The 24,966-nt window shown below is 37.4% G+C and overlaps 2 protein-coding genes across 4 annotated transcripts in view; one reads left to right on the top strand and one right to left on the bottom strand.

The window, feature by feature from the left end:
- Positions 1 to 1,517: 1,517 nt before the first annotated feature.
- Positions 1,518 to 9,107, bottom strand: cyldl (cylindromatosis (turban tumor syndrome), like). 3 transcript variants are annotated; one of them, XM_082189860.1, is made up of 15 exons: positions 8,883 to 9,107; positions 8,037 to 8,676; positions 7,630 to 7,914; positions 7,077 to 7,158; positions 6,740 to 6,918; positions 6,461 to 6,611; positions 6,145 to 6,280; positions 5,824 to 5,928; positions 5,580 to 5,671; positions 5,278 to 5,344; positions 4,037 to 4,175; positions 3,703 to 3,811; positions 3,023 to 3,141; positions 2,508 to 2,733; positions 1,518 to 2,426 (listed from the first exon to the last, which is right to left on the bottom strand). In XM_082189860.1, exons 2-15 carry the CDS (start codon positions 8,463 to 8,465, stop codon positions 2,242 to 2,244), a joined length of 2,304 nt encoding a protein of 767 aa, XP_082045986.1. In that variant the 5' UTR covers positions 8,466 to 8,676; positions 8,883 to 9,107; the 3' UTR covers positions 1,518 to 2,241. The 3 variants fall into 3 exon arrangements, with proteins under 3 accessions (XP_082045986.1, XP_082045984.1, XP_082045985.1); XM_082189858.1 differs by having other exon boundaries at positions 4,037 to 4,178; XM_082189859.1 differs by having other exon boundaries at positions 4,037 to 4,178; positions 8,037 to 8,688.
- A 58-nt stretch (positions 9,108 to 9,165) lies between these two features.
- The window catches only part of zc3h3 (zinc finger CCCH-type containing 3), a 75,295-nt gene continuing 59,494 nt past the window's right edge, over positions 9,166 to 24,966 (top strand). The window contains exons 1-3 of the mRNA XM_082189857.1: positions 9,166 to 9,262; positions 10,174 to 11,995; positions 13,098 to 13,294. Coding sequence (XP_082045983.1) covers positions 9,217 to 9,262; positions 10,174 to 11,995; positions 13,098 to 13,294 — 2,065 coding nt within the window. The 5' untranslated portion in view covers positions 9,166 to 9,216. The remainder of the gene's footprint in view (positions 9,263 to 10,173; positions 11,996 to 13,097; positions 13,295 to 24,966) is intronic.

Raw genomic sequence — 24,966 nt, forward strand, 5'->3', positions numbered from 1 at the left:
GCCGAGCATATAGGAACCTAACTGACAGTGATATGTGAATGGAATATCTTCTAATGGCCCAGCGCAACCTTGGTTTCCCTGGTGACTTCTTTTTAGTACCATTCAGTAACATTTTATGATATGACAAGCATGTTGCTGAAAAGCATTCCCTCACTTTAAATTACAATTATTTGTTTTTGCTCTTCCATCCCATCACATGCCCAATTCTCCTTTCTAACTCTGGAATTTTTTAACATCAAGGACCAAAGCTCTCCATTATGCATTAAAAGCAAAAATATGTGTAAAAGTACTTCTGATTCAATTAAGGGAAAGGATGTCACAACACGTGCATGTAATATAATGAACTGATGACACAAATGAGAAAATTTTCATATCCTGGCACTATTCTTAACAGGTAATTCTATTTAAGAGATCGACCGGATTTGTCAGGTGAAATCAGCTGACATTGACTCCACCCACAGTGCTGAGCTTTATCTGCATAATGAGGTCATCATGCAGGCAGTGCTTTATTGATTTACAATCAAGCATTAAAGCATTTCCTGTGCCTGTAAAGCAGTGTTTGCTGATCACACGTCTGCCCTTTCCTGCATCTTTGACAATGCTTTGTGAATTCAGCATGTGTTGGCTGTGTATTCACAAATTCGCTTTGTTCTAAATCAATGCAAGGGGCTTCACAATGACAGCATGGATATGAAAGAAAAAAGGGAAAGAGTTTCCATCAAAAGAGAAAGCAAGAAAGAAAAAGGAAGTGCATATAAGAGCATGGTGGGTGCTTTGAGAAAACAGAAGAGGATATAGTTTGAAAGTGACACAATTAGTTATTAGTTTAACTGAAATTCATTTCTTATCTTTTAGATATGATAGCTGCACACCCATTAAAGTCATAAAGTGGCATTCACAACCATTTTTATCTCTGTAACGACACATTTTAGAACATACCCTATAGTATTAGAGATTTTTTTATGTGTCATATTGGATAATTTTTATTATGCAACTAATAACATTAGTTGCATTTGCTTTAACAGTTGCCCTTTAACATTTAGATTAGGCTAAATTTTCTGTCATGCTCACTTAAGTAATTCTTCAAAAAACATAGTCTAAACTCACTTTGCATCTAACATGGGTTAAAGCTCCAGGAAAGATCAAGTCAGGAAGTCATTTATCTCTGTATGGGAATCAAATTTATATTATAATTTCCTGTAAATGTTTACAGTGAAGCCTGATGCTTAAGGCACCTAAAGTACCTAAATCCAAGTGTATTAGCTGTATGACAGCACAGATTTATCCCAAATCACGTTTACTTATCAAGTATTAAGGAAAGATTTCATTAGAAGCCCTGCTGTGTTTCTTACTGTTCCTTCACTTACGGTTTATGATGATGTCGTGAAAGACACAAACAAACAGTCTCATCCAGGTTTATCCTTGTTTGGTAAAGGGAGCAATGTAATGAGCTGAGGTCTATGGCTCTCACACAAGCTCACAATGAGGGAGAGAGAAAGAAAATGTAATGGATATAGTTCCAGTCAAGATATATTTATTTAATTGGTTGATCTTTTTCATTGAAATGAAATCATATACAGTAGATAAACACAGGAGAAAGCATGTATAATGAATGGATGTCTAATAAAATAAATCTAAATATTTTAAAAGATAATTTATTACACTGTGATTACAAACCGTATGGCTCACAATGTTATTCAGTAGCCAGAATCTTTATACAGAATGGACTTCAAAAACGACTAACACTTGAAAATTAAGATCAGCAAGTCCTCAATGTTTTATAGAAATAAAATCTTTATCTTGTCAGTATTCAATCTAAACAAAAATATCTTGACCCCCTATTCTATTAACGAGAATTAGGCAGCAAGCTACAGTAGGTCTGCTCACAGTTATAGAAATACACATTTAAAAAAAATAAAATAATAATTTTGGTAAGATTTAAGAGAGTAGAAAATGATTGTATTACTATTTCTTATATACATACAAGGCACTAGTAGGCAATTTTTTTCAAGTCTAAATTACTTAAGATATCAGCTGCATCATGAATGTACCGCCTACCCAGGCAATGCCATATGGGAAACTAATTCGACAGAAAGCGGAAATATTTGACTGATAAATGCTCAAATACGGTGCAGAAGCAATAGTTTCATGAATTCCCTTGAATTATTATTACTAGAATCCATTACTAAGCAAGCATAAGTAATAAGATTCTCATTTATTGACGTGTACGTGTTGATTAAATCATCGATACAGAGACATGCTCTTGCTCTGATAAAGGTACATGTAACCGTCGCAAAAGAGTCGCTTCGCCACACCTTCCATCTCTCGAGGCACTTGATTTGCCAGCTGAGCCAGAGACATATGTAGGTACTGGCCAACCTCTGGACATGCCCGCACTTCTGGGATGTTATAGCCATTGCTTTCACCTACAAACAGATAAGTTTGTGATATAACCTCCAAAAGTGTTGAACTCAATCCAAGCACACATTCCACGCACATTCACTTACCAACGCGGTCAGCCATACTATCAAAGAAGATCCAGTCAGTATCCCGAGGTCCGTATTTGACGAAAGAGACGTAATGGCTGGTCTCTATGCACAGCACAGCGAACAGCTCTAGTTTCTCCCGTGGAGGAGTGCGTGGATCAGACCCTGAACTCTGTGAGTAAGAGAAGCCCTGAGGAAGATGCAGGCTTGTGGTTTTGTGGCATCGACGCTGCTTGTGAGAGTGAACCTACATAAATCAATTCCAAGATAGTTTATGATTATGTTGCAATAAAAAGTAGGAAAAATATTTATTGTGAAATCTACAGGTCAAGGGGCATGCTTAAATGTGGTTTTAACAGTACCTTTTAACATAATTTTTTATAATCAACTGATTTTATTGCATATATATGATCAAGCCTATGAAGGTGCCCCTAGGAAAGGACTAGGGGGGCACCTTCTATGCAATCCATGTATCTATGCAACATAAATGGTAAAGAATATTCAGATAAATGCAGAATGTTTGTTTAACACCCTACCTGAGTGGAACATTTCGAACAGAAATATTTGAATCCTGTATCACTAAACAATGTGTCTCTGAAGCACTCAGCACACTCTTCATTTGCTAGCTGACCACACAACACACACGGCTGAGGACCTAATGGACAAATGTACATAAACACACACCTCAAATGACTTATAAGAACACATAGAAACCGGGAAATATATTAACAGGAACCCCCCCGAGACATTCATATTTGTGGACCCTGGATCGCAAAACCAATCACATGTCGCACGGGTAAATTTGTGGCAATTGCCAACAATACATTGTATGGGTCAAAATTATTGATTTTTCTTTTATGCCAAACATCATGAGGATATTAAATAAAGACCATGTTCCATGAAGATATTTTGTACATTTCCTACCGTAAATATATGAAACATTTATTTTTGTGAGTAAATGCAACACAATCGTGAACATAAATGGACAACTCTAAAGGCGATTTTCTCAATGTTTCGATTTTTTTGGACCTCAGATTCCAGATGTTCAAATAGTTGTATCTCGACCAAATATTGTCATATCCTAACAAACCATACATCAATGGAAAGCTTATTTATTCAATTTATTATTTTGAAATTATTTATTTAAAAATATTGACCCATGTGACTGGTTTTGTGGTCCAGGGTCACATTTGTATAAACGTTTAAGACAAGTTACCATCAACGAGAAGACCTGTGATGTCCAGTTCAATAGAAGGAATGATTTTTGGAAACATTTTGAAACTCTTCCCTGAGCGAGGCATAGTAAGAATCAGACAGGCAGGCACCTGGAGGAATAAGTAACAGTTTGAACATCCAATAACTTATACATCTAGATTGTGGATGCATTTAAATTAGATTTCAAGAAAAACACACATAAGTTGTCTATCCATTTGGGTCACACCAGAAATATTTACGCAGAGAGAAACAGTACCATCTGCAGGTCATGCATTGAATGTCCAAGCAAAATAGGACAAAATAAAGAACTGAAAGCAGAATCTCACGAATGATACCTCTGCTAGTTTCAGACTGTTGCTGAAAAACGAATGTTCCAGTAGCTGTTGAACCGTCGGCAGGACTAAATGGTGGTTGTAATCCATAAAGATTTGGTAGTAGTAACAGCTTTGCTCTTTATGTCCACTTCCCGATGGGCTGCTGAAGGCAGATAAAGTGATGCATGCAAATATATTCAAACATAAACTTGAATAAACTAGAAGGCATTCTCTTGCCAAGACATATTTTGCATAAGTAATCTACAAATCTAAAAATTTGTAGGAAACAAGAAACTGTTTACACTAACGGTTTATACGCATACTGAAATATTTGTTGTTTTCAATGGGTAGATAAAGGCTACACATTAGGAACAGAGATTTGGTGTAATAATAAATTGGGTAACACTTTATTTTAGAGTGTCCTTGTTAGATATGTTACATGTACTCACCATAGTAATAACAGTAAATTATGCATAATTACACGCATCTATCCCTCAACCAAATCCTAATCCTATCCTAACCCTATAGTAAGTTACATGTAGTTAATTAATATTACTCAGTACTTAAATGTATAATTACACTGTAACAATGACACCTTAAAATAAAGTGTAACCATATATTGATACTTAAAGGGATGGTTCACCCAAAAATGAAAATTATCCCATAATTTACTCACCCTCAAGCCATCCTAGGTGTATATGACTTTTTTCTTTCTGCCAAACACAATCGGAGTTATATTAAAAAATATCCTGCCTCTTCCAAGATTTATAATGGGAGTGAATGAACTCCAGTGGTGTTTGGCTGAAAGAAGAAAGTCATATTCATCCGATCGTCACCAAACTCGGTCAGCATGATTTTTGGGTGAACTCACCCTAAGGGCATATTTACGCTTGGTCACTTCATGTGTTTTTACTGATCAGATAGCTTTAAACTGTTAATTTTCCATTTGGACACAAAAATGCATTTTGAGGGTCATTTACACCTGGTCTTTTCACAATCGGATAGCAATCTGATCAGAGAAAACGCATTAAGTGGACAGGTGTAAATAGGCCCTAAAATATTGCCAATTTTTTGGGGGTTTAGTAGTGTTTATAATATAAATATATAATAGTTGGGATTATTTATTTGGCACTACCTTAAAAAGTACAAAGAAAAATGAATTAAATCATGAAGGAAGCAGAATAGCTAGCCTAAATTCCGTAAGATTCCCATCCCTATTCCCTACTGAAAAATACGATGAATTCAATGAAAAAGTGCCCCACCAGAGTTTAAGTGGTGGATCTAGAGAGAGAATCTCTTGCATGATGAGAGAGAGGAACTCTTCAGGATCTGCACACATCAAGAAAAACACTATGCTTAGTCCAATTCCATGAAACAGCCAAGAGATCTTTTATAGATAATGAGATATAAATAATTTGTGCAAACAGCTGTGTAATATTTTGGATCTGTGTTTTGATGACTTGCAGATAAATGTGAAGTTGGACATTTTCCTTCAATATTCTGTTTGAAATCTGACATAGTTAACAAAGCTGAATGCGGCTATGACATCAAGAAGAAAGCGTACCCTTCTCATCTGTGGTGTAAGTGGGGCAGCGTTCCCGATTTTGTAATTGCTTCCGAAGATTCATCACACTGCGCTCTGGTACAAAACCATGCCTGTAAATATGAGAGAATATGTGGTTATTCGAGCTCTCCCATTATGTATATATTTGACTGTGACTGAAACTTCTTTCAAATTTTTATTTTACAGATAATGAATAAAGAAAAGAAAAGAAAAAAAACATTTCAATACAAAGCTGAAATCTCACTTGCGGAGAGGATTGACAATGCCTTTCAGTAGGATGCTTTGAATGGTTTGATCTTGCGTGGACTTAAAAAGCAGAGAATCCAGAACTGATGAACAGGAAAACACACTGGATAAAATAAAATAAAATAAAACAGATTTTACTTTTGTAATTGCTTTTGGGGCGATTCACATCACACTGAATATTTGTGGAGTCTGTACATCGTATATATACTTTAAAGTGTATTCATATATTATGTACTTTATACAATTCTTAAAGGTTTTCTGTAAAAACATTACATTTGCATGTAATCAGCAAAGTTTATAACTCTTTTCAAGTTCTAACCTGAACAGGGCAGAGTCCATATAACAGGAGTTGCAGTGACCCTGAATGCCCTTCATCCGACCAATCAATCGCTTTGACACATCTTCTGTTCTAATAGGTGGTACATTCTCCTCTTCCACATATACAGATGCCTTATCTGTTACAGGAAAAAAAAGAATGAGGCACAAAAGTTCCACAAGTTGCACTACAGAAGGTGATGACATATATTGTGGCCATAATCAACCAGTGAGGTCCTTGAAAATGTTTCACTTTCTACTGATAAACACCTGACACACCCATTTCAGGTGTGTTGTCTCATTAGATAATCAGGTCTTACCAGAGTTTCCATTAAACTCCTTCTCCTTTGCAGCAGAGAAACGATCATCAGGCCGACAAATTGACAGTTTCACAAATAAACCACTTTGAGGAGGACATTTAAAGTATTGTTTTCCTTTATATGTTCCATCACTCACTCCACTGCCGTCCTCCTAAGAACAAATACACCGATTTTTTAAGGAAAACAACAATTGACTGGCTAGTTTTCTTTTCTTTCAGAACTACAGGAATTCCTCAAAGATGACAACTGATAAAGTTTATAAAGAATATTATAGCCTACCACTTCCAGCAAAGCACTCTTCTCAGGATAATCAGGTAAATATCCAATCCAGCGTACAATTCCATAAGATATTTTTTTCCCCACAATAAACTGCACTAGGGAGCCAACAGAAATGTCTTCAGTATCAGGAACACCCCCCATCTCTGGGCTTTGAGAAGTGTCCATTTTTTCGGTTTCATCTGGTCACGAAAACAAAAAACAAAACAAAAGGAAAAGCATTTTAAGGAACCAACTCCATTATATTTAAAGGATAAAAATAGTTGCTCATGTAAATGCCCATGCCCTAATACTTGTGTTATAACTTATAAGTACACGTGGCGACACATACATATGTTACCTTTATTTAACAGCTCCTCTTTAATTACACAATCCAATGGGACTGTCATCTCTCCTCCTTGCTTCCCCTCTTCATCTTTATCCTGAGAAGAGGAAAGTTTTAGGAAATCATTCTAACCTTTTATTATAACACTGTACTAAAACTCATCTTTGTATGACAGATTGTTTTTCTTATACACACATCTTTATCTAATATTTAATAATCAGTGTTTGATGCAGATCTGTAATATTCTTTTAATTTAAATGTAGTTGACCTGTCACATTAGTGCTATTTTTTATGTTTCCCTCATGGGATTAATAAAGTGTATCTTAGTCTGAGTTTTATCTTCAGCTCTAAGGAAAGTGTTCAAAGAGAGTGTTACAGAAATATTTCACTCAAATATAAAATGTCTGTTGTTATTTTATCACCCTCATGTGTAAAATTCTTCAACATTTCTCCTTCTGTGTTTGACCGAACAAAGAAAGTCAAACAGGCTTAGAACCACAGTAAGTAAACTATTTATTTTTGGGCAAACTATTCACTTGGATCACTCTAATTAGAAGTCAGTACTCACGGTAGATATGAGAACCATTTTACCATCTGGGCTGTCCTTTATAGCCATAACCATGCCATGGTGAGCATTTTTGTCACCAAAAAAGGTTACTCTGTCTCCAACAATGAGAGGCTCAGTAGATGTCATGGATGGGGAAGACTGAGTAGGTAATGGTGGTGCTGAAGGTTTATGATCCACTGGTTTGATTCTTGTAAAAGGGGCAAAAATGCCTGAGTTATTGGGACATGTGAAGTAGGTATTGAGGAGGTAGGAACCATTATTTAGACCTTTTCCTGTATCTTCACCCTAAGAACAGAAGAGAATATAGTAATTTCATATTACCCTTAGTGGATTATCCTTTGTATTGCTCAACCTTTATTCTCTCTTTAACAGAACTACAGGACCATTCTCACACACAAAATACTCACCTGCAGTTCCACCCCAAAGAAGGCTCCTGTAATAGGTTCATAGCTATAAGATTTGATATTTCCAATGTATCGAATCACACCTTTGAGCCATTTTCCATTATACTCCACACAAACCCGACTGTCTAAGGACAGATTTGAAGCGTCCTCTAAAGCCTTAGGGTCATTCAGTGCAACCAGTCGCTCTATATTGGATTCAAGAGCCAGCAGTAATTCTGCTGATCTGAGTGTCAATGGTCTCAGTAGAAGTTTATCAATGTCTGTATGCATTGCTCTGCCCATACGAACTACAGGTACAAGGTTTGTGTTGTTTTCCTTTTTCCATTCCAAATATAGTTCCTTATCAATGAAGCATATTTCACCAGCTTCTATGTACCCAACTGACGGGTTTGCAATTATGATGAAGTATATATTCTTGTCGGCTGAAGCCATATCTTATGTCACTTGGAAAACTGAAGTATTGTCAGGCTTTCAGGTTGACACAAGTGTTTCCAGAATGGGCAAGGGAGTCTTCAGTTATTTGCTCACTTCGAGCAAAGCTTATTCTTCCCGTACAGGTACGTCATTCAAATACCTCCAGGTTAACAAAAGTAAATGATTTAAAACAACTGCGCTGGTAGATAGGAAGAGCTGTAGACACTTCCTGCAAAACAATCTACAGTTAGAGATAGTAAGTTTTGTTTGTAAATAGTTCATTGATATATCTATTGGTAGACTACATGGCTAATGCAACTAAGTTTTTAAATAGACGTAACGTAAGTTACTACAATAAAGCGACATCTTAAATTAATAATTCCCAATTAAACTGCACAAACATTCGAGCTTATTATGCTCATTAACGTTACTTACCTAACGTACCGATGTCAGTTAACTGTTAGTACTTTCGATTTCTTTTTCCAAAATCGAATCTCGTTAAAAACTGTCAATCTTCTTCCAAAAAAGAAATTTACCCAAAATGTTGCTAGTATAATGATGTGATTGTCGGAAGTTTAGGTCTAAATTAAACTACTCTCTAGACATATCGTCGGTCTGTAAAGTTTCTTTCAACCAGGCGCAGTTTATTTGAGCTCAAAACCAAAACTATAGAGTCATCTGTTGAAAGGCGTGTTGTGATTGGATGTTGCGTCTACACGTAATCACAGGCGTCGTCGCAGTTTTATGACAGCCGTGTTTTGGTGTGAAAATGGCTGAACGTGAAGCGCTGAAGAGAGAAATAGAGGAGCTGCAAAGTAAGTGTGATATTTTATTTATATATCGCTCTTATAGCGTAATTTAACAGTGGTTTCAGCATTTCCCCAAACCCTACCTTCGTTATTAGCCGCATTTAAAGGAGGGTTCAGTAACAGTGTGGCTGACCTAACGGTTTTCACTTATGCTAAGACAATACTGTACTGTGTCTGGATTAACACCTTTTGAGATGTTTATGTTTTTCATTTCCATATGCTAATATTTATTTTCTTCGCTGTTGGTAGTTATTTGCTGCTTGCTGTAGAACAGGTTAAAAAATATACATGACAGTGGCAGAAACAAAAGTGACAAATGCCCCTTAAAAATATGGTGAATGTTCGTTTATCTGTTATTAACATTTGGCAATGGCATGTTTAATATTATTCTATTCTATAAAGCATTCTCTTTAGACTGCTGTCACATGTATTTGCTTTTTTGGTGGGTTTTGAATATGTAATATAAAATGGTTTTGTTAGGTTAAAAACAATGATCTCCAAAATCTGCAAACTTTGAAACCACAATTACATAAAAATGTTTTGCGACATATAAGGCATAAGGTATAGATCTTTAGCAAAATTAATCCAATATATTCTAGCAGAGTGTTTAATGTTATATGATTTATGCATATATTCTATAATATGATTACATATGCTCTGCATTTGATTTTGTAGTTATCTACTATATTATTCACATAGGCCTAGTTGAAATTCATTTGGAGTATTAAATGGATAGTTTATAAAAATTGCCATTGAAAATGGAAAGACACCGCTGAAAAATCTATTCCAGGATATAGGCCTATATCTTGCATTGACTGAAGTTTATCTGACTCCTTTTTAATCTTGTCAGTTGAGCTTGAGTTTAATCTCATGACTTTAAATGCTATCTAATTTCATACTACTTCTTGACTTTGCAGACCTCATTAATGACTATAAAAGTACTCACGGTGACATTCCCTCAAGCTCTGCCCAGTGGGATCATGCCAGACACGGTTCAAGGAGGGGCCAGAGTCGGGATCATGCCTCGCACTACACACAGTCACATTCATCAATACCACAGCCGTATGTGCCTCATTCTTCTGGCAGCTGGAGGAAAACATACTCTCTTAACAACAAGACAAACAGGGCCGTTGGGAGTCATGAGTCTCACCCAGCTCTGGACCACCTGAACCAGCCTCCTCACTGCATTGCTACATCTGGAGCCACTGCTACTGGGGAGGATGTTGGACTTGTTGGGAATAACAGTGTTTTATTTAAAAAGTTGACAACAGAACAAACGGAGAGTAAATCTGCAACATATTCGCTCAGAGTCCAAAGTGATACTTCAAAGGAGAGGAAAAGTGACACCAGTGGAAAAAGGACTGTGCTTATATCTGCAACAGAAAAAAACGATCATGGCTGTTCATCTACCAGTGAATTAACTGACTCGACTTTATCATCAGAGCCTGAAAGGAAGATAAAACCCACTTTTAAATCATCCTCAGCTGTGAACAATCCCTCTATCCCTTCAACTGTTAAACTTCCAGCTCAAATTCAAGTCAAACCACACCTCCCCACTGCTGCCATATCCAATAGGACTGTCGTATTGTCATCAGCCAATAAAGATTCTTCTATGGCTTCTTCTACTTCTAACCTTCAGTCTCAGGCTTCATTGAGTCCCACAAAGCGTCTTCAGTCTCAGGCTTCATTGAGTCCCACAAAGCGTCTTCAGTCTCAGGCTTCATTGAGTCCTGCAAAGCTCCTTCAGTCTCAGGCTCCCCTGAGTCCCCCAAAGCTCCTTCAGTCTCAGGCTTCCCTGAGTCCCGCAAAGCTCCTTCAGTCTCAGACTTCCTTGAGTCCCGCAAAGCTCCTTCAGTCTCAGGCTTCCCTGAGTCCCGCAAAGCTCCTTCAGTCTCAGACTTCCTTGAGTCCCGCAAAGCTCCTTCAGTCTCAGACTTCCTTGAGTCCCGCAAAGCTCCTTCAGTCTCAGACTTCCTTGAGTCCCACAAAGCTCCTTCAGTCTCAGGCTTCCTTGAGTCCTGCAAAGCCCCAGCTTAAGCTAGACTCAACCCAGACACGTATAGCCTCGCCATGCCGTAAGAGATCTCGGTTTACTTGGGTGAAAAACCAAGAGATGGTAAACATAAAAAGCACATCTAAGCCAGTGAATTCTCTCTCCCCAGCCACTGAATCCTCTCCTGGGACAGCCACTGTCAGAAGAGTCTCCAGCGCCAACAAGAGGGTGTCTCGCAAGCCTTTGTCTCTTTCCCTTGGAGATCCTAAGACCTCAAAGTACACATGGGTGTCTTCATCTTGTTCCCTGTCAACAGCTGGGAAAGCAAACACTTCAACGAAAATGCTACGCAAGCCTCTTTCGCCCAAATCTCTTAAAATCCCTGTAAGAACTTCTCAAGGTGGACTGGAGGGACCCAAAAAAGAAAAGAAATACGGCACAACCTCGACAACTTCATCCAAAAAATCTAGAGGTGGGGGTGCTTCTACATCCCATGCTGGACATACTAGCCGCTATCTCTGGAAGGCGGCTGGACAAAATGCGACAGCAAATGCTAGCTCAACTTCTAGGACTACCCATAAGAGCACAGTGTATCGATGGACCGCTAATAAGAATGCCCAAAAGGGGGAAAAGGGATCTGCTGTGTCCTCAAGCTCAGCCCGCATTAACCCTACTACCACTCCACTGTCAGCTGGTGCCTTCAAGCTCAGGAGCCAAACCAAGATCATCAGAAAATCTGTTAGCAGGTGAGTTCTGCTTTAAGGCCAGTTCACACTGCACCGACAGACGCCAACCAGCGGCAACAGACACATTGTCTGGTTTTGTTGGATCAGTGTTTTACACTTGTCGGTGTCTGTTGCCATTGGTTGGTGCTTGTTTTTACTGTTTGTCGTGTCATGAAATATTTGAGGGGGCGTTTACCCTACAGCGTTTTCAACTAAAAACCAAAAACGTTTTATGCGTTTGGCCATTCATTAACACAACAGTTCTGGGGCCTGAAAACACAAACTTTTGAAAACGGGTTTCAAAGTGCAAGTTTTCGAAAATTATACCATTATACCGTTTCCTTAAACTACAAAATCGCGAAATTGTGAAATCGGATCGAACTACAAGTGCATAGTGTTTCTTTACAAAGTGACATCGCCAACTACTGGCCTGGCATAGCCTACATACAGCGTTTTTTGTCGTTTTTGCGGATCTGTGTGAACGGGGTTCATTTTGACAACATTGTTGTCTGTATGCTCAAAAACGCAAAGGAAAAACGTTTCCATTTTTAGTACATCATTGTTGTTTAAACGTACCCTGAGAAATTACAAACTATAATCTGGTGATTGTCTGCGTTTGTCAGCATCTGTTGGTGCAGTGTGAATCGGCCTTTAAGAATGGAATGTTCCATAATGTGGGATGTTATGAATAATTTTAGAGATGCACTGATACTATAAACATATAATTATTTTCATGTTGTGTCCAATATCAGCTAAATGCCTGATATTAAAGTTTTTTTTTATACTATTTGACTAAATAAAAAAAATAAAACTTAAATCAATTGTTTTAAATGCTACAGATACCATTGCAATGTACAGTATTAACAATTATTTGACTGTTATTAAACTTTATTTACTTTAACTATAAAATTGAAAACCAACAGCAAATGTCACAGCTGGTTGCAGTATTGTTCTTAAAATGTCCTCTAGATGGCAGCATATAGTATTTTAAATTTATTTTGCACTTCAATTGAACAAACTAAGGATACACTTATTTTTGTACTGACCTTTGTAACATAATCAAAATCATAATTTTTTTTACAGGAATTCTTACAGCATTTAATGCATGTTTGTCTATATGCAGTCCCTCCTTAGAGAGAAGATACAGCCCTATTGTGCAGACTATAAGGAGCCGGTATTCTTTGTGGAGGCGGACACATGCTCAGGTGAAGAGTCCAACCAATGCCAGGCGAGCACAGCCCAAAGTGCTGGTTTCATTTGGCAGACACAAGCTCCGCCGCCTCTCTCTCACCGCCACCTCATTAGGGACCTCAAGATCAGGTCAGTTACTATGACTGCACATTCACAAAATGCTTTGCAACTCTCAAAACGCAATGCAACTTTACCTCTGCCTTTTTAAATGAACAGATTGTTTTTACCCCCTCTGTGACTAATAGGCTTAATTAGTAATTAACGAAAACAATCTCTGGAAAATTAATTATCGCTGCTTTGTTTATATTCCTCTGAGAGGGGTTGAGATGGGCTTTATGTACCCTTGGAAACACAAACCTTCAGCATAGATTAACTGTACACTGGGGGGTACTGTTGTGGAAATAAAGTCTTAAATAGATGATAGCATGGAAATCTTTGCTTCTTCCTGTCCATCTCAGAGACTTGCCTGCACTGTCTAGATCAGTGGTACACAGAGTGCCCTCATGTTGCAGCCTGACCCTAGAATATAAAATTTTTTCAAAATGCTCCATGTTTTTTCTTCTAATTTGTCATTTTAATTAGTTCAATATATCCCTATGGATATACCAGGCATAATTTGCTAAACCCTTTTATTGTTCTTACTACTTATGCATTTCTATTGTCTGAAATACACTACTCAACTTTTGCCCAGATTTTGTCATAATTTGCATTCTGGACATGTTGCCTAAAGACAGAGCCAGTCTTCAGATTTTGGGAAGTCTGTATTTGACAAATTTTGCAAGAAAACTGCATAGTATATGATGGTCACAGGCTTGAGTTCTATCCACTATAATTCTGTTCAGTCAGAGGTTATCAAGCATGTCTGATATTTTGAGCCGATTTTATAACACATTCATTGCTTTTGTCGCATGTTTCCATGTGAGTTTGAATGAAAAGTCTGGTAGTGTGTGATCCTTAGTTGTTTAATGTATAATGCCCATTTAACTCTAACAATTTATAAAGTCAGGAAGTGTACAAAGCCTAGAGTTTAAAAACTGTTCAGATTTTAAATGTTGTGTAGAATGTTCCTGCCTTTAGAGTGAGCATTGGTGCGAACTAGGTAGTACTTGGATTTTCTGATTTGATCAGAGGTGGTAATGGGCTTTGTGAGCCACTATATTATAATTTATGACTAGGCTTGCACTGAATATTGTGCATTATTGCTGCAAAATTCACAACTTCTCTACCATTGGTAGCTTTTGAACTGCAAATATCTGGCTTTTAACAGTCTTTAAAACTGTTTAACACATGTGACCGTATTTAGTCTCTGCAGAGGTTTTTCTTTTGTCTGAAATCCCCTAAATGGGGAATATCATGAATTAAGTCTATTGTCTGACCAACAGAGGGCAGCATGAACTCAACAGCCTGATTGGTTTTAAAGGGAGTAGGTTTGGGTGTGATGGCCCGTATCCGCTGGGGATAGGAGGAGTTAATTAATTGCCCAATCGGGCCGTGATGGTGTACATGTGCCGATAGCGGGTAATTTGCAGCAGTGGCTCGCCGTATACGGCTACACTATCAAACCCTGCCAGCGCTCTCGCTCAGTAGATAAAAAGGAGCTAATGCGTAATTATCCCTTTGCAAATTGGATTGTTTTAACGAACTGGAGAATATAAGCCCAACCTGATGGAAAGCAATCACTGTTTTTACAGCCAACTCCACCCCATCCCTATGAAGGCAAACCGACAATCTCACTGTGTTCGGTTTCTGCGCACATTAGAGTGTCAGTATCACTGCCTTCCTTTTCTATACCTGTAAATTTGCCTATGTCTCTCTGATATTATTGCCACCAAGGTCTTGAAATAGGAAGTTTTGTCTTGTTCCAATCCAGCCAGGTGATGCATCTTTTTGGTTGGATATGAAGAGAGAGGGGCGAGCGGGAAAGACAGGGCGGGTGATGGAGGGGTTAGCCAGAGGGACTCTGTGCAGGAGATAAGAGTGGCTAATAAAGAGCAAATTGAATTACTAATGAGGAGAAAGAGGGCAGCCGCGTTAAAAACCACCACTAACTGCCTCTCCTCACTGCCATGGCCACTGCCGCGTGACATCTCTTAATTCCTTCTCTGATGAGTGCCCACCACATGTCTCTCTCTCTCTCTCTCTCTCTCACTCCCTCCCTCTCTATCTGTTTACCGAGGCTGGTTGGTTATCTGTTGGGGGATTTAAAGGGGCATAAACCTAAGTGAGCAGTTAGGAGCGTAATGAATTGCGGGCAGGGGAGAAGCGCCTCGATAATCCCATAAAATAGATAAATGACAGAACACAATAGTGAGGAGATGAGAGGGAGGGAGAAAAGGAGAAGAGAGGAAATGAAGCCGCCTGAAGCGTCTCAACAGAATTTTGGTTTAGGACTCTTGAGGGTTCATACACAAATAAGGGCAACTTAGTGTGCACTGATTTGTCTTCACTCCCTACAGAACAGCTTCATATATTTGTGTATACATTTACACCCTTAGTTACAAGGTATTCCCATGGTTTGCTGTGGCTATTAGGGATGCACCGGAATTTTGGCCACCAAAATGGCATTTTTGGTTTTTGGCCGAAAGAGAAAAAAGGGCAAAAATATGAGCCGGAAATATATCCCGGCCCTCAGTATTCAGCACTCAAGTTTCACTCTCGCGCAGCATTTTTGGTAACTTTGCAAGCGGCACCACTTCTGAAGATGCACAAAATAAAATTCCACAGGAAGTGGTAAAGTCAAGAAGTGTGACACACAGATTGTTAACGGCGGGTCCTTAATTACAGTATGTGGACAGGAAATCCAAACGCTCATCATCTGTCAACCTCAAATATGGCTTATCATTTGAAACATGTAAGTAGAAGCAACTTTACATGGCCGCTCACTCTAACGTTAACCTAGATTAATGTGCGCTTTTATTAGGCGCATATCCAAGTGTTTGTGTGGAGTGTGTAAGCTGAAGTATAGCGTGCTGACTGCAAGACACCGAGGCATTAATTAAATATTAATTTAATTAATAATCTATATTAATTAAATGAATATAGATGTGCGATTAGTCGACTAATGGCTTAAATTAACGACTACTAGTCAACTAGAAATCTAGATCCCTAGTTAAATCTGATTCTACTAATCAACTAAATAAAGAATAATATATTGATATTTAATATTATTTTAATATATTTTGTCCAATATTGGTGTGTTACTTTAAATAAAAGTGTGGTTATTTTAATTTATTGGCTTTTATTTTTTAAAATTCAGATTTAGTAAGAATATTGAATTTAATAAAAAAGTCGAATAATAATAATAATACAAATACAAAAAATAAAAAATAAAATAAATAAGAAATTCAGTTTCAGTTTTTGGCTAAGTGCGTCCAGGATTTTCGGTTTCGACCCAGAATTTTCATTTCGAAGCATCCCTAGTGGCTACATATCGTCCTATACCGTTTTTCAGGTTTTCACAAACAGCTGTTTCACAATCTTCATTTTTTACTTTCTCCTCCTTTTTTTTTTTTTTTTTTTTTTTTTAATTAAACAACCAAAACCTGTTTGTTTGCTGAACATTTTGTTCATAGGATATGTAAGTTATGTAGATTCACTGACGGTAAACAACGTGGGATGGACATTGAGTTTTTTCTGTTCTATTTTTCTTTAACATAATTTTGTTTGACATAGGCTACATGAAATTAGTCAATTACTCATGTACACTACCATTCAAAAGGTTAAGATCTGTAAGATTTTTTTTTTTCAAAACAGTAAACACATTTATTATGTTACAAAATATTTCCATTTACAATAAATGCTGTTCTTTTTATCGTTCAAATTCATTAAATAATACTGTAAAACAGAACAATGGATTTCAACATTGATAATAATAAGAAATGTTTCATATTAGAAAATAAGCTTATTCGATTTTTTTTTCAGAAGGATCATGTGATAGAAAATCTGAAAAAATCCAAGATTCCTGGTTTTAGTATTTATTTTCGTTTTTACTTAATTATTATTAAATAGAAAAAAATAAAAAATAATAATAATTATTTTTTTTCTTTCTTGTAGACTTTATAGGAGCATTATATTGGTAATGTGCAATGTGGTGTACATATCTGAGTGTGGCTTCAGATCTCCTCCTCATGCGTGTTTGTGGAGGCAGCCTCTCCATGTGTTAAAGCGATTATCTTCAGGGAGAGTTGCTGTGGCTTTATTTGGTAGGATGTATACACCCCCACCCTACCCCTTCCATTCCACACACTCAAATACACGCTGTTCAGGTCAAAGTTGTAACATCTCTGCAAATGATTGGGATTTTAATGTGTAAATCAGAGGGCAGTGTGTATCTTGTTCAGATGGCAATCTCAGGTATACATTGCATGCACATGCTGACCTGCTTAAGCATCGATATGGAAGGTTTACGATTAAGTTATGATTTAGTTGGACACATCGCTCTTCTCGTAAATGCATACTCGCATAGTCATGTTACCTCAATTCCACAAACGTGCCTATATTCACACCTTAGCCCTCACCACCTCCATAGGGGTCCTATTACAAAATTTGCACCTTTTTATTTAACTATAAATCACTTGTCCGGTCTTTCACAGCTCTGATCTCACTGACATTTCACACTCTTTCTGTTGGTGCCGTCCCTCACCATCTCATGTAAAGTTTACACGCATACAGGCGGTGGCCACACATGCAAATGTCAACAGCGCCTAAATATAGGCTTGTAACCTTGATCTTTTAGGTTTTACCTAGTTTTTGTATTTTTGTAAAAAAAGAGCAATGCAGGATTTATGATCTGTGATCATGTACATCACGTCATTTCAATTTGGAGGAGGTGTGCAGAAGCATTTTAATCTATGCATAGCTGTAGCCTTATTCACAGGGTCCCTACACAGTGTTCATTCCTACCTATACAACAAGCAAGGGATATCTAAGTTCAGGTCATTCGACACAATTTGTTTTGTCTCATAAGCATGTATTATGTTCGTTGTAAAGTGCGGTGTAAGGAAGGTAATGTTTTACATAGGGTTTGTGTATATGTTGATCCTGTCTCATCTATTTTTCCCCCCTGATTTTTATCCTAATGCATTACATTCTGTCACTTTATAGGCAAATAGTATCATTTCCATTGATTAACACAATGCTTTATCCCTCACTGCACAACTGCACACTCAGTCAACGTTAAAAAACATGCACATGCCTGGCAACCGGGATTTTGCAATTAGGGGAACCCTAACATATGGCAAGCTATCACATGACCCATTACAAAAAAATAATAATAATAAAATAATTGATGGTAGATTTATAAGAAGTCTCTTATGCTCACCAGGGGCCTCATGTACAAAGACTTGCGTTAAATTCATACTAAAACATTGCGTACGGACAAAGCTGTAAATGTGCGTACGCACAAAAAAAACCCAGATGTATGAATCTCTGCGTACGAAGGATCCCACGCATATTCTCTTTGTACATCCCAGTTAACGTAAAATTGAGCGCACATGCACGAGCACAACGCCCCACCCAGTCTCCACCCTTAATTAAATTAATTTAAATATGGTAATGAGTCCACTTTGGCAAAATAAAACAGTAAGAAAATGGCGGCAAGAAACGAAACTTTACAGAAAGTGAATTGGAGGTGCTACTATCGGAGGTAGAAACGAAAAAAAAATGTTTTTTTATTTGGAACTTTGTCCTCCGGAATTAATAACAAAAGGAAAAAATATGAGTGGGAGAGTTTGGCTGATGCCGGTGGGATCTGAAAGTCGCACTGTAGAGTAGACTGAGTACAGTTGAGACACTTTTTGCGTTTTGATTTTCCACACAAAAATAGACACTGAAAAGAAGTGAATTTCCACATGACATGCCACATGACATTTCATTAGCTTGTAGACTAAGATATTATCAATCAATAATACCCACAAGTAGTTTATATTTTCCACAATTAGATCATAAAAATAAGGTGCTTTTTGTCTCAACTTTGTCTCAACTGTACCAATATGTGGTACAGTTGAGACAGTGCATGGTACAGTTGAGACACCCATTTTTAATGATGTAAAGGTAACTAACCATTCATTGTAAATATAAAAAATAAAGACAAATAAAGAAAATAACAATTGGGCAACATTTTTTTTATTCATCCATTTATATTCACTCATTTTATTTAAATTAGCACTGGTTAAAATGTATAAAGCAGGAACAATATATTTAACAATATTTATTAATAATACACAGTTTAAATATCACAAATATCTAATTTTATTTTAATTTGCGTCCTATGCTGGCTAATTACGACGTTTAACCTGTTATCATAACACTGAACAACTAAACAGTGTGTTTCCTAATAGAACTCTATCGGGGGTACAGTAGATATGTGTCTCAACAATCCCCTGCTGGCCACCTCGCACATTTCTCTAGATTTTGCAATTACCTTGCATGACACAGTACCATGAAATATGTCAGTTTTTAGGGCACAGAATAACGTTTGTGGTGATACCAGTTATGTTTAACAGTCATATAGGGATAATAAGCTATTCATTGTGGAGAGTGCATGGTGAAGTGAACGTCATATCTTAGAAAAAAAAAACTTTCCCCGATATCTTCGGATCGGAGATGCGTCCGTTGTTCAAATTTCCCACGATCAAAGAGGACACTAATACGCACGCACAGCAAAAATCACAACTTGTGCTTGCTGCGAATGCAAGTTATTTAAGGTGTCTCAACTGTACACATGTCTCAACTGTACACCGTCTACCCTAAATGACCTTAAAAAGAAATGGTCTGATATAAAGGTGGACATTAAACCAAAGCTGTCATTGCCATAGACTAAGGGTAGTATCAGTTTGCATATGCTTTTATATGTTCTTACTTAATTGCATAATTGATAGAATATTCCCATAATGCTCGTGTGACAATATATGTCAATTATTTTATAAATGGCAAATTAATAGCAATGCTTCCCACAGGTGGTGGTGCGATACTATAGACTTGTAGAACAATTCGTTGTGTAATGTTTGCAACTTCACTTCATTGGCTGTAAGAGTCGCCAACGGACAAAAACAATGAGAAATTTACGTACGCCAAACATGAAATTGGCGTGGAGGAACGCACATTCTCGCGTTAATTTCACTGTTAGTACATACGACCGTGAGCGTGAAAGCTGGCGTACGCAAAGTTTTTTTTTTTTTTACATTTTACAGACCCATAAATATAAAGTGGGTGAGTGAGTGGGTATGAATGGCCCCTCTCCCTCTCCCTCTCCCTCTCCCTCTCCCTCTCCCTCTCCCTCTCCCTCTCCCCACTATATATATATGAAGAGTTCAGATGCAAAAGCCTCTAAGTGCCATCTGAAATTTTCTTCTAGAATTATCATTTTTATCAAGCTCGTATATTCAAGTTCAATAATTTCACTTAAATGGCAATGCAAATTATCTATTAATTGTCATTTAAGTGAAATTACTTAACTTAAATATACAAGCTTTATAAAAATCTCAGAAATCTCAGAATGAAAATTTCAGATGGCACTTAGTGGCTTTTGCATCTGAACTCTTCATATTCATATTATATATATATATATATATATATATATATATAATATATTTTTTTTTTTTTTTTAAAGCATTAGTGCTGGAATGTCGTTTTGTATTATCCCAGCCCAATTAAACCCCCTGCTGGCAATCATACACAGATTGTAAATTTTAGAGGTGACAGCCAGTGCGTCAGTCTCCACTTGCCCTTAAGCGTTCGTTCCTTATGTGGTTTGTTTGTTTATTTTAGTTCGTTTTTTTGCATCACTCACTAGTTCACACTTCCTTTAGTTTCTGCCACTTTTTTTCACACCACTGCTGCTCCCTCATCTGCTGGATCTCATTCCCAGCTCTCCCACACCTCCCGTTCTTACATGTGTCTCTTCCATATTGAGTAAGCATCCCAGCTCCAGTCCTGTAACATATACCCTGTTTATGACAAATGTGTGTCAGCCGGCCCTGGTTTACTTGATCCACATGCCCTCCTGATCCTAGGTTAGCGCTGCGATTAAAAAAGCAGGAAACCTACTGTGGAACTCTGCGGTATTTGTATACTGTTAGCTGTGGATATGCGGTTGCATTGCAGTTGTATGGATACATACAACTTTGTGTGTGTGAACAGGGTGAAAGCGAATAGGGAAAAGGGAAAAGAAGCACAAATAAAAGCGAGTATAATGTGAATGGTGGATGAATCCGAGTGCAAAAGAAATAGTTATTTTTGAGGGCCTGCATAGTGTCCTAACTTCTCTCAACTGTCACCCGTGAGATATTTGCTCTAAATACCATAATGCCACAGTGGTTTCATCAACTGCATCAGTCACGCTTGCACTCGCACACCGTCGACCCTCAGTCTCTGGGATGAACATTCTGCTCATTCCACTTCACTTTCTCAGGCCCTGCATGTCAAGCAGATGGGCCAACTTGCACTTTAATGGTTGTAATCTCTTCCCTTCACCAGTGTCCACTGAATAAACATCCAACTACTCAAATTTGTGCTCTATACGGGTCCTGGCACGCACACACCAACCTGCTTGTAATGTATCCAGCAGGCCTGTCTTTGGGAGGACCACCCACCACCTGTTAACAGCTATTGTGTGTGTGTGTGCAGATTTTCTGCAGTATATCTCAACTTGTCTGTCCCTCAGCTGTCTGTTGTCAGTTTTTCCCTGTCTGCTTGTTGTTGGTACAATTGCTAATAACTTTCACCATGTTCTCTACATCTACATTCATATTTAAAAGGTGTCATCCCCACAGTTCAAGATTTTACAAGATTTTGCAACAACTAAGTTAGAAAGTTTTGACACATTAACACTAAAAGTGCAGTACTGGCTCTCAGGACACAGGTTGTATTTACACTACAAGCTTAATGCGGTGTTCAGTTTTTATTTTGGTATTCCTTTTTTTTTATTTTTTTTTTTTATATTCACTTAAGACTTAACCGACTGTGTTTGTATTAATGACAAACACTAGACTGTCAGTTGTCTTTAACACGAACGCCACCATACATTACCGTTCAAAAGTTTGGGATCAGTATGATTTTTTTTTTTTTTTTTTTTAAGAAATTAATGAATTCTTGCAATTAAGGACACATTAAAATGATCAAAAGTGGCAGAAATATAAAACCGTTATTTTAAATTGTCAAATAAATAAATGCAGCTTTAGTGAGCAAGAAGAACTTTATTTAAAAAAAATTCAGCAACCCTCAAAACTTTGAATAGCACTGTCCATATGATTTATTTGATTAATTCTTTTGTTGATCGTATTTGATTTATTCTTTAGATTTTTTGGTAAACTTCATGCATTAATTTTCTTTAATGCAAGTGTGCTGATTGACATCTCATACATTATTGCTATGTTTTAGACATGCACAGATACAAATAAGTAGTTTACAGTGTATATTAATTCATTATAAATCTAAATCTTAAGTTAAAATATATTTTAAGATATTCAAAAATCAGAAGGAGGAAATTGGTTGATCATGTTATTGTGGCAATGGGCATCATAGAGCACAGAAAATATTTTAGCATGGTAGCTTCTGCATATAAATAGATGTTTACAAATCATTTGGTCAGAATGTAGTAGCATACCACAGCAACACCCAGTATACAACCACAGGACAACGGATCAACCTCAAACTGTTTAACCAAAAGACCTCTGTGCTCGACATGGATTCCCAGTGTGTAATGCGTGTACAGTCACTGACAGACGTAGAGAGACATTATCCAGTGCTCTTGTGCCTTGCTCCTCTCCTCTGTGGTGGCGGGGCTCCAGGCTTCTGGCTGCTCTCTTGTCAAACTGTCAGCTGGCCATAATTAAAGCTTCTCACGGTTCGGCCTTGCGTGACACACCCAGGCAGCAACGCAACTAACAGCCACCTGCCAGGCACACCCGTCCCCTGCACTTATGTGTAAACTGCATGTGAGCACCTGCAGATTAAGTGGAACTTTGAGATGAGCGTCTAATATAAGCTTACATGGGAAATGTATAAGGACAAACAGAAATAGAAATTGTGTTTATTGTCAGAGTGGAACTGGTTTTGTGTTTGTGCGGTAAAGGGTTGGTGTGTGAGATCATTTGTTGAGTGTTTGTGCCAGCAGTTGAAGGCTAAGTGATGAAAAGTGTAATCTAAACTCCAGTGAAACGGGACACTGCGCTTACAGTCTTTCCTTCCCTGTTTTGGGGGTAAATGTTTTCTTGGTATCCCGAGGGGTCTCCAGTAAACCAAGGGACAGAATAAATCAGAAACCTTTAACAGGACATGACTGCTAATTTTTAAGAACATACACGCCATTTTCTGCCTCCAACATATGCATTGTGTGGGTATGTGTCCAGGTTCTTGGGACTTAAAACATGCTTGTTTGTATGATTTATTTGTGAAGCGTCAGTCCAAATATAGCTACACTTGACTAATTAATGTTGACACGAGTGATTGTCATCATCTAGTTTCTGTGGCAATGATAACTAATTGCTGTATATCAATTACAATGTCCAGTAATCGCCAATAATAATTATAAGCTAAATATAATTAGTTCCTTAATTGTAATAAAATGCATATATATGAATACAATTGTAGCCCAAACCACACACATATTATAAAATATTATATATTTTAAAACAAAATGTACACACACACACACACACACACACACACACACACACACACACACACACACACACACACACACACACACACACACACACACATAATGTATATGCACTAAATCAAATTTAATCAAATTATAATGATTTCTGAAGGATCATGTGAATTTATTCAAATAGAAAACAATTATTTTAAATTGTATATATTTCACAATATTACTGTTTTTACTGTATTATTGATTAGATAAATGCAGTCTTGGTGAGGATAAGAGACTTCTTTCAAAAACATAAACAAATTGAAATGTTTCCAAACTTTTGACAGGTGCTGTATAAAAAATATAATATTTATAATAATAATGACGATAATTATAATAAAATGCAAGCTTTTTTGCACTAATATTTTGACCAAACAACCCCCTTTGCTGTTATTTAAGTGTACTTTTTGTAGCACAACATTTGTTTTATGACCATGGCAAGTTTCCTACAAATGGCACGTTATTATATTACCTCTTGCCCAAGCCCTTTAAGTTTCCCTTTTCCAGTAATCTGATCTTAGCAGTCCCTCCCATGCACCCTTCATCTGTCCACACGGTGTGAAGTGTTACCATAATAATCACAGTAAATTGGTATTACGTAGGAGGCAGACTCTGCAGTCTAAAGCCAGCCAAACACATCTATAATGAGGATTTTTGGCCCTCTCAGAGAGTGGATAGGATTGGAGTGGGTCAAACTCATGGGGTTAAATGTCTTCTAATGGTAGGTGTCACAGAAAGAAGACCTAGAGATTAAAGGCCCGGGTATACTTCTTTCTCCGGGTTCCGCTCCGTAAAAGTATAGTCCTTGGACTGTGAGTGCAAATTGATTTCTGATCTATTATTCAAACGCCCAAGTCTCTACTTTGGACTTAAGTCTAGTCTTCAGGCCTCACGACAAACCAGTAAGGCACTCCTTTCTGATGAAGCCACAGATGTCATGTTTACAGAGGAGTTGTACTTCCGGAAAAAAAGTGTAGTTAACACATCATTCACTTGCTCTGACGATTTTCTTGAACCTCTACTCAACCTGTTAAAAACCTGTTAAACTCTTAAAGTTGACCTATGATTTTTTTTATTTTGGTATGTTGTCACACTGTGTTGAAATTTATAAGAAAACAATTGCCCATTGTTTTAGGATTGAGAATATCAG

The sequence above is a fragment of the Leuciscus leuciscus genome (genome assembly GCF_965113295.1).
Source record: "Leuciscus leuciscus genome assembly, chromosome: 14".
NCBI lineage: Eukaryota > Metazoa > Chordata > Actinopteri > Cypriniformes > Leuciscidae > Leuciscus > Leuciscus leuciscus.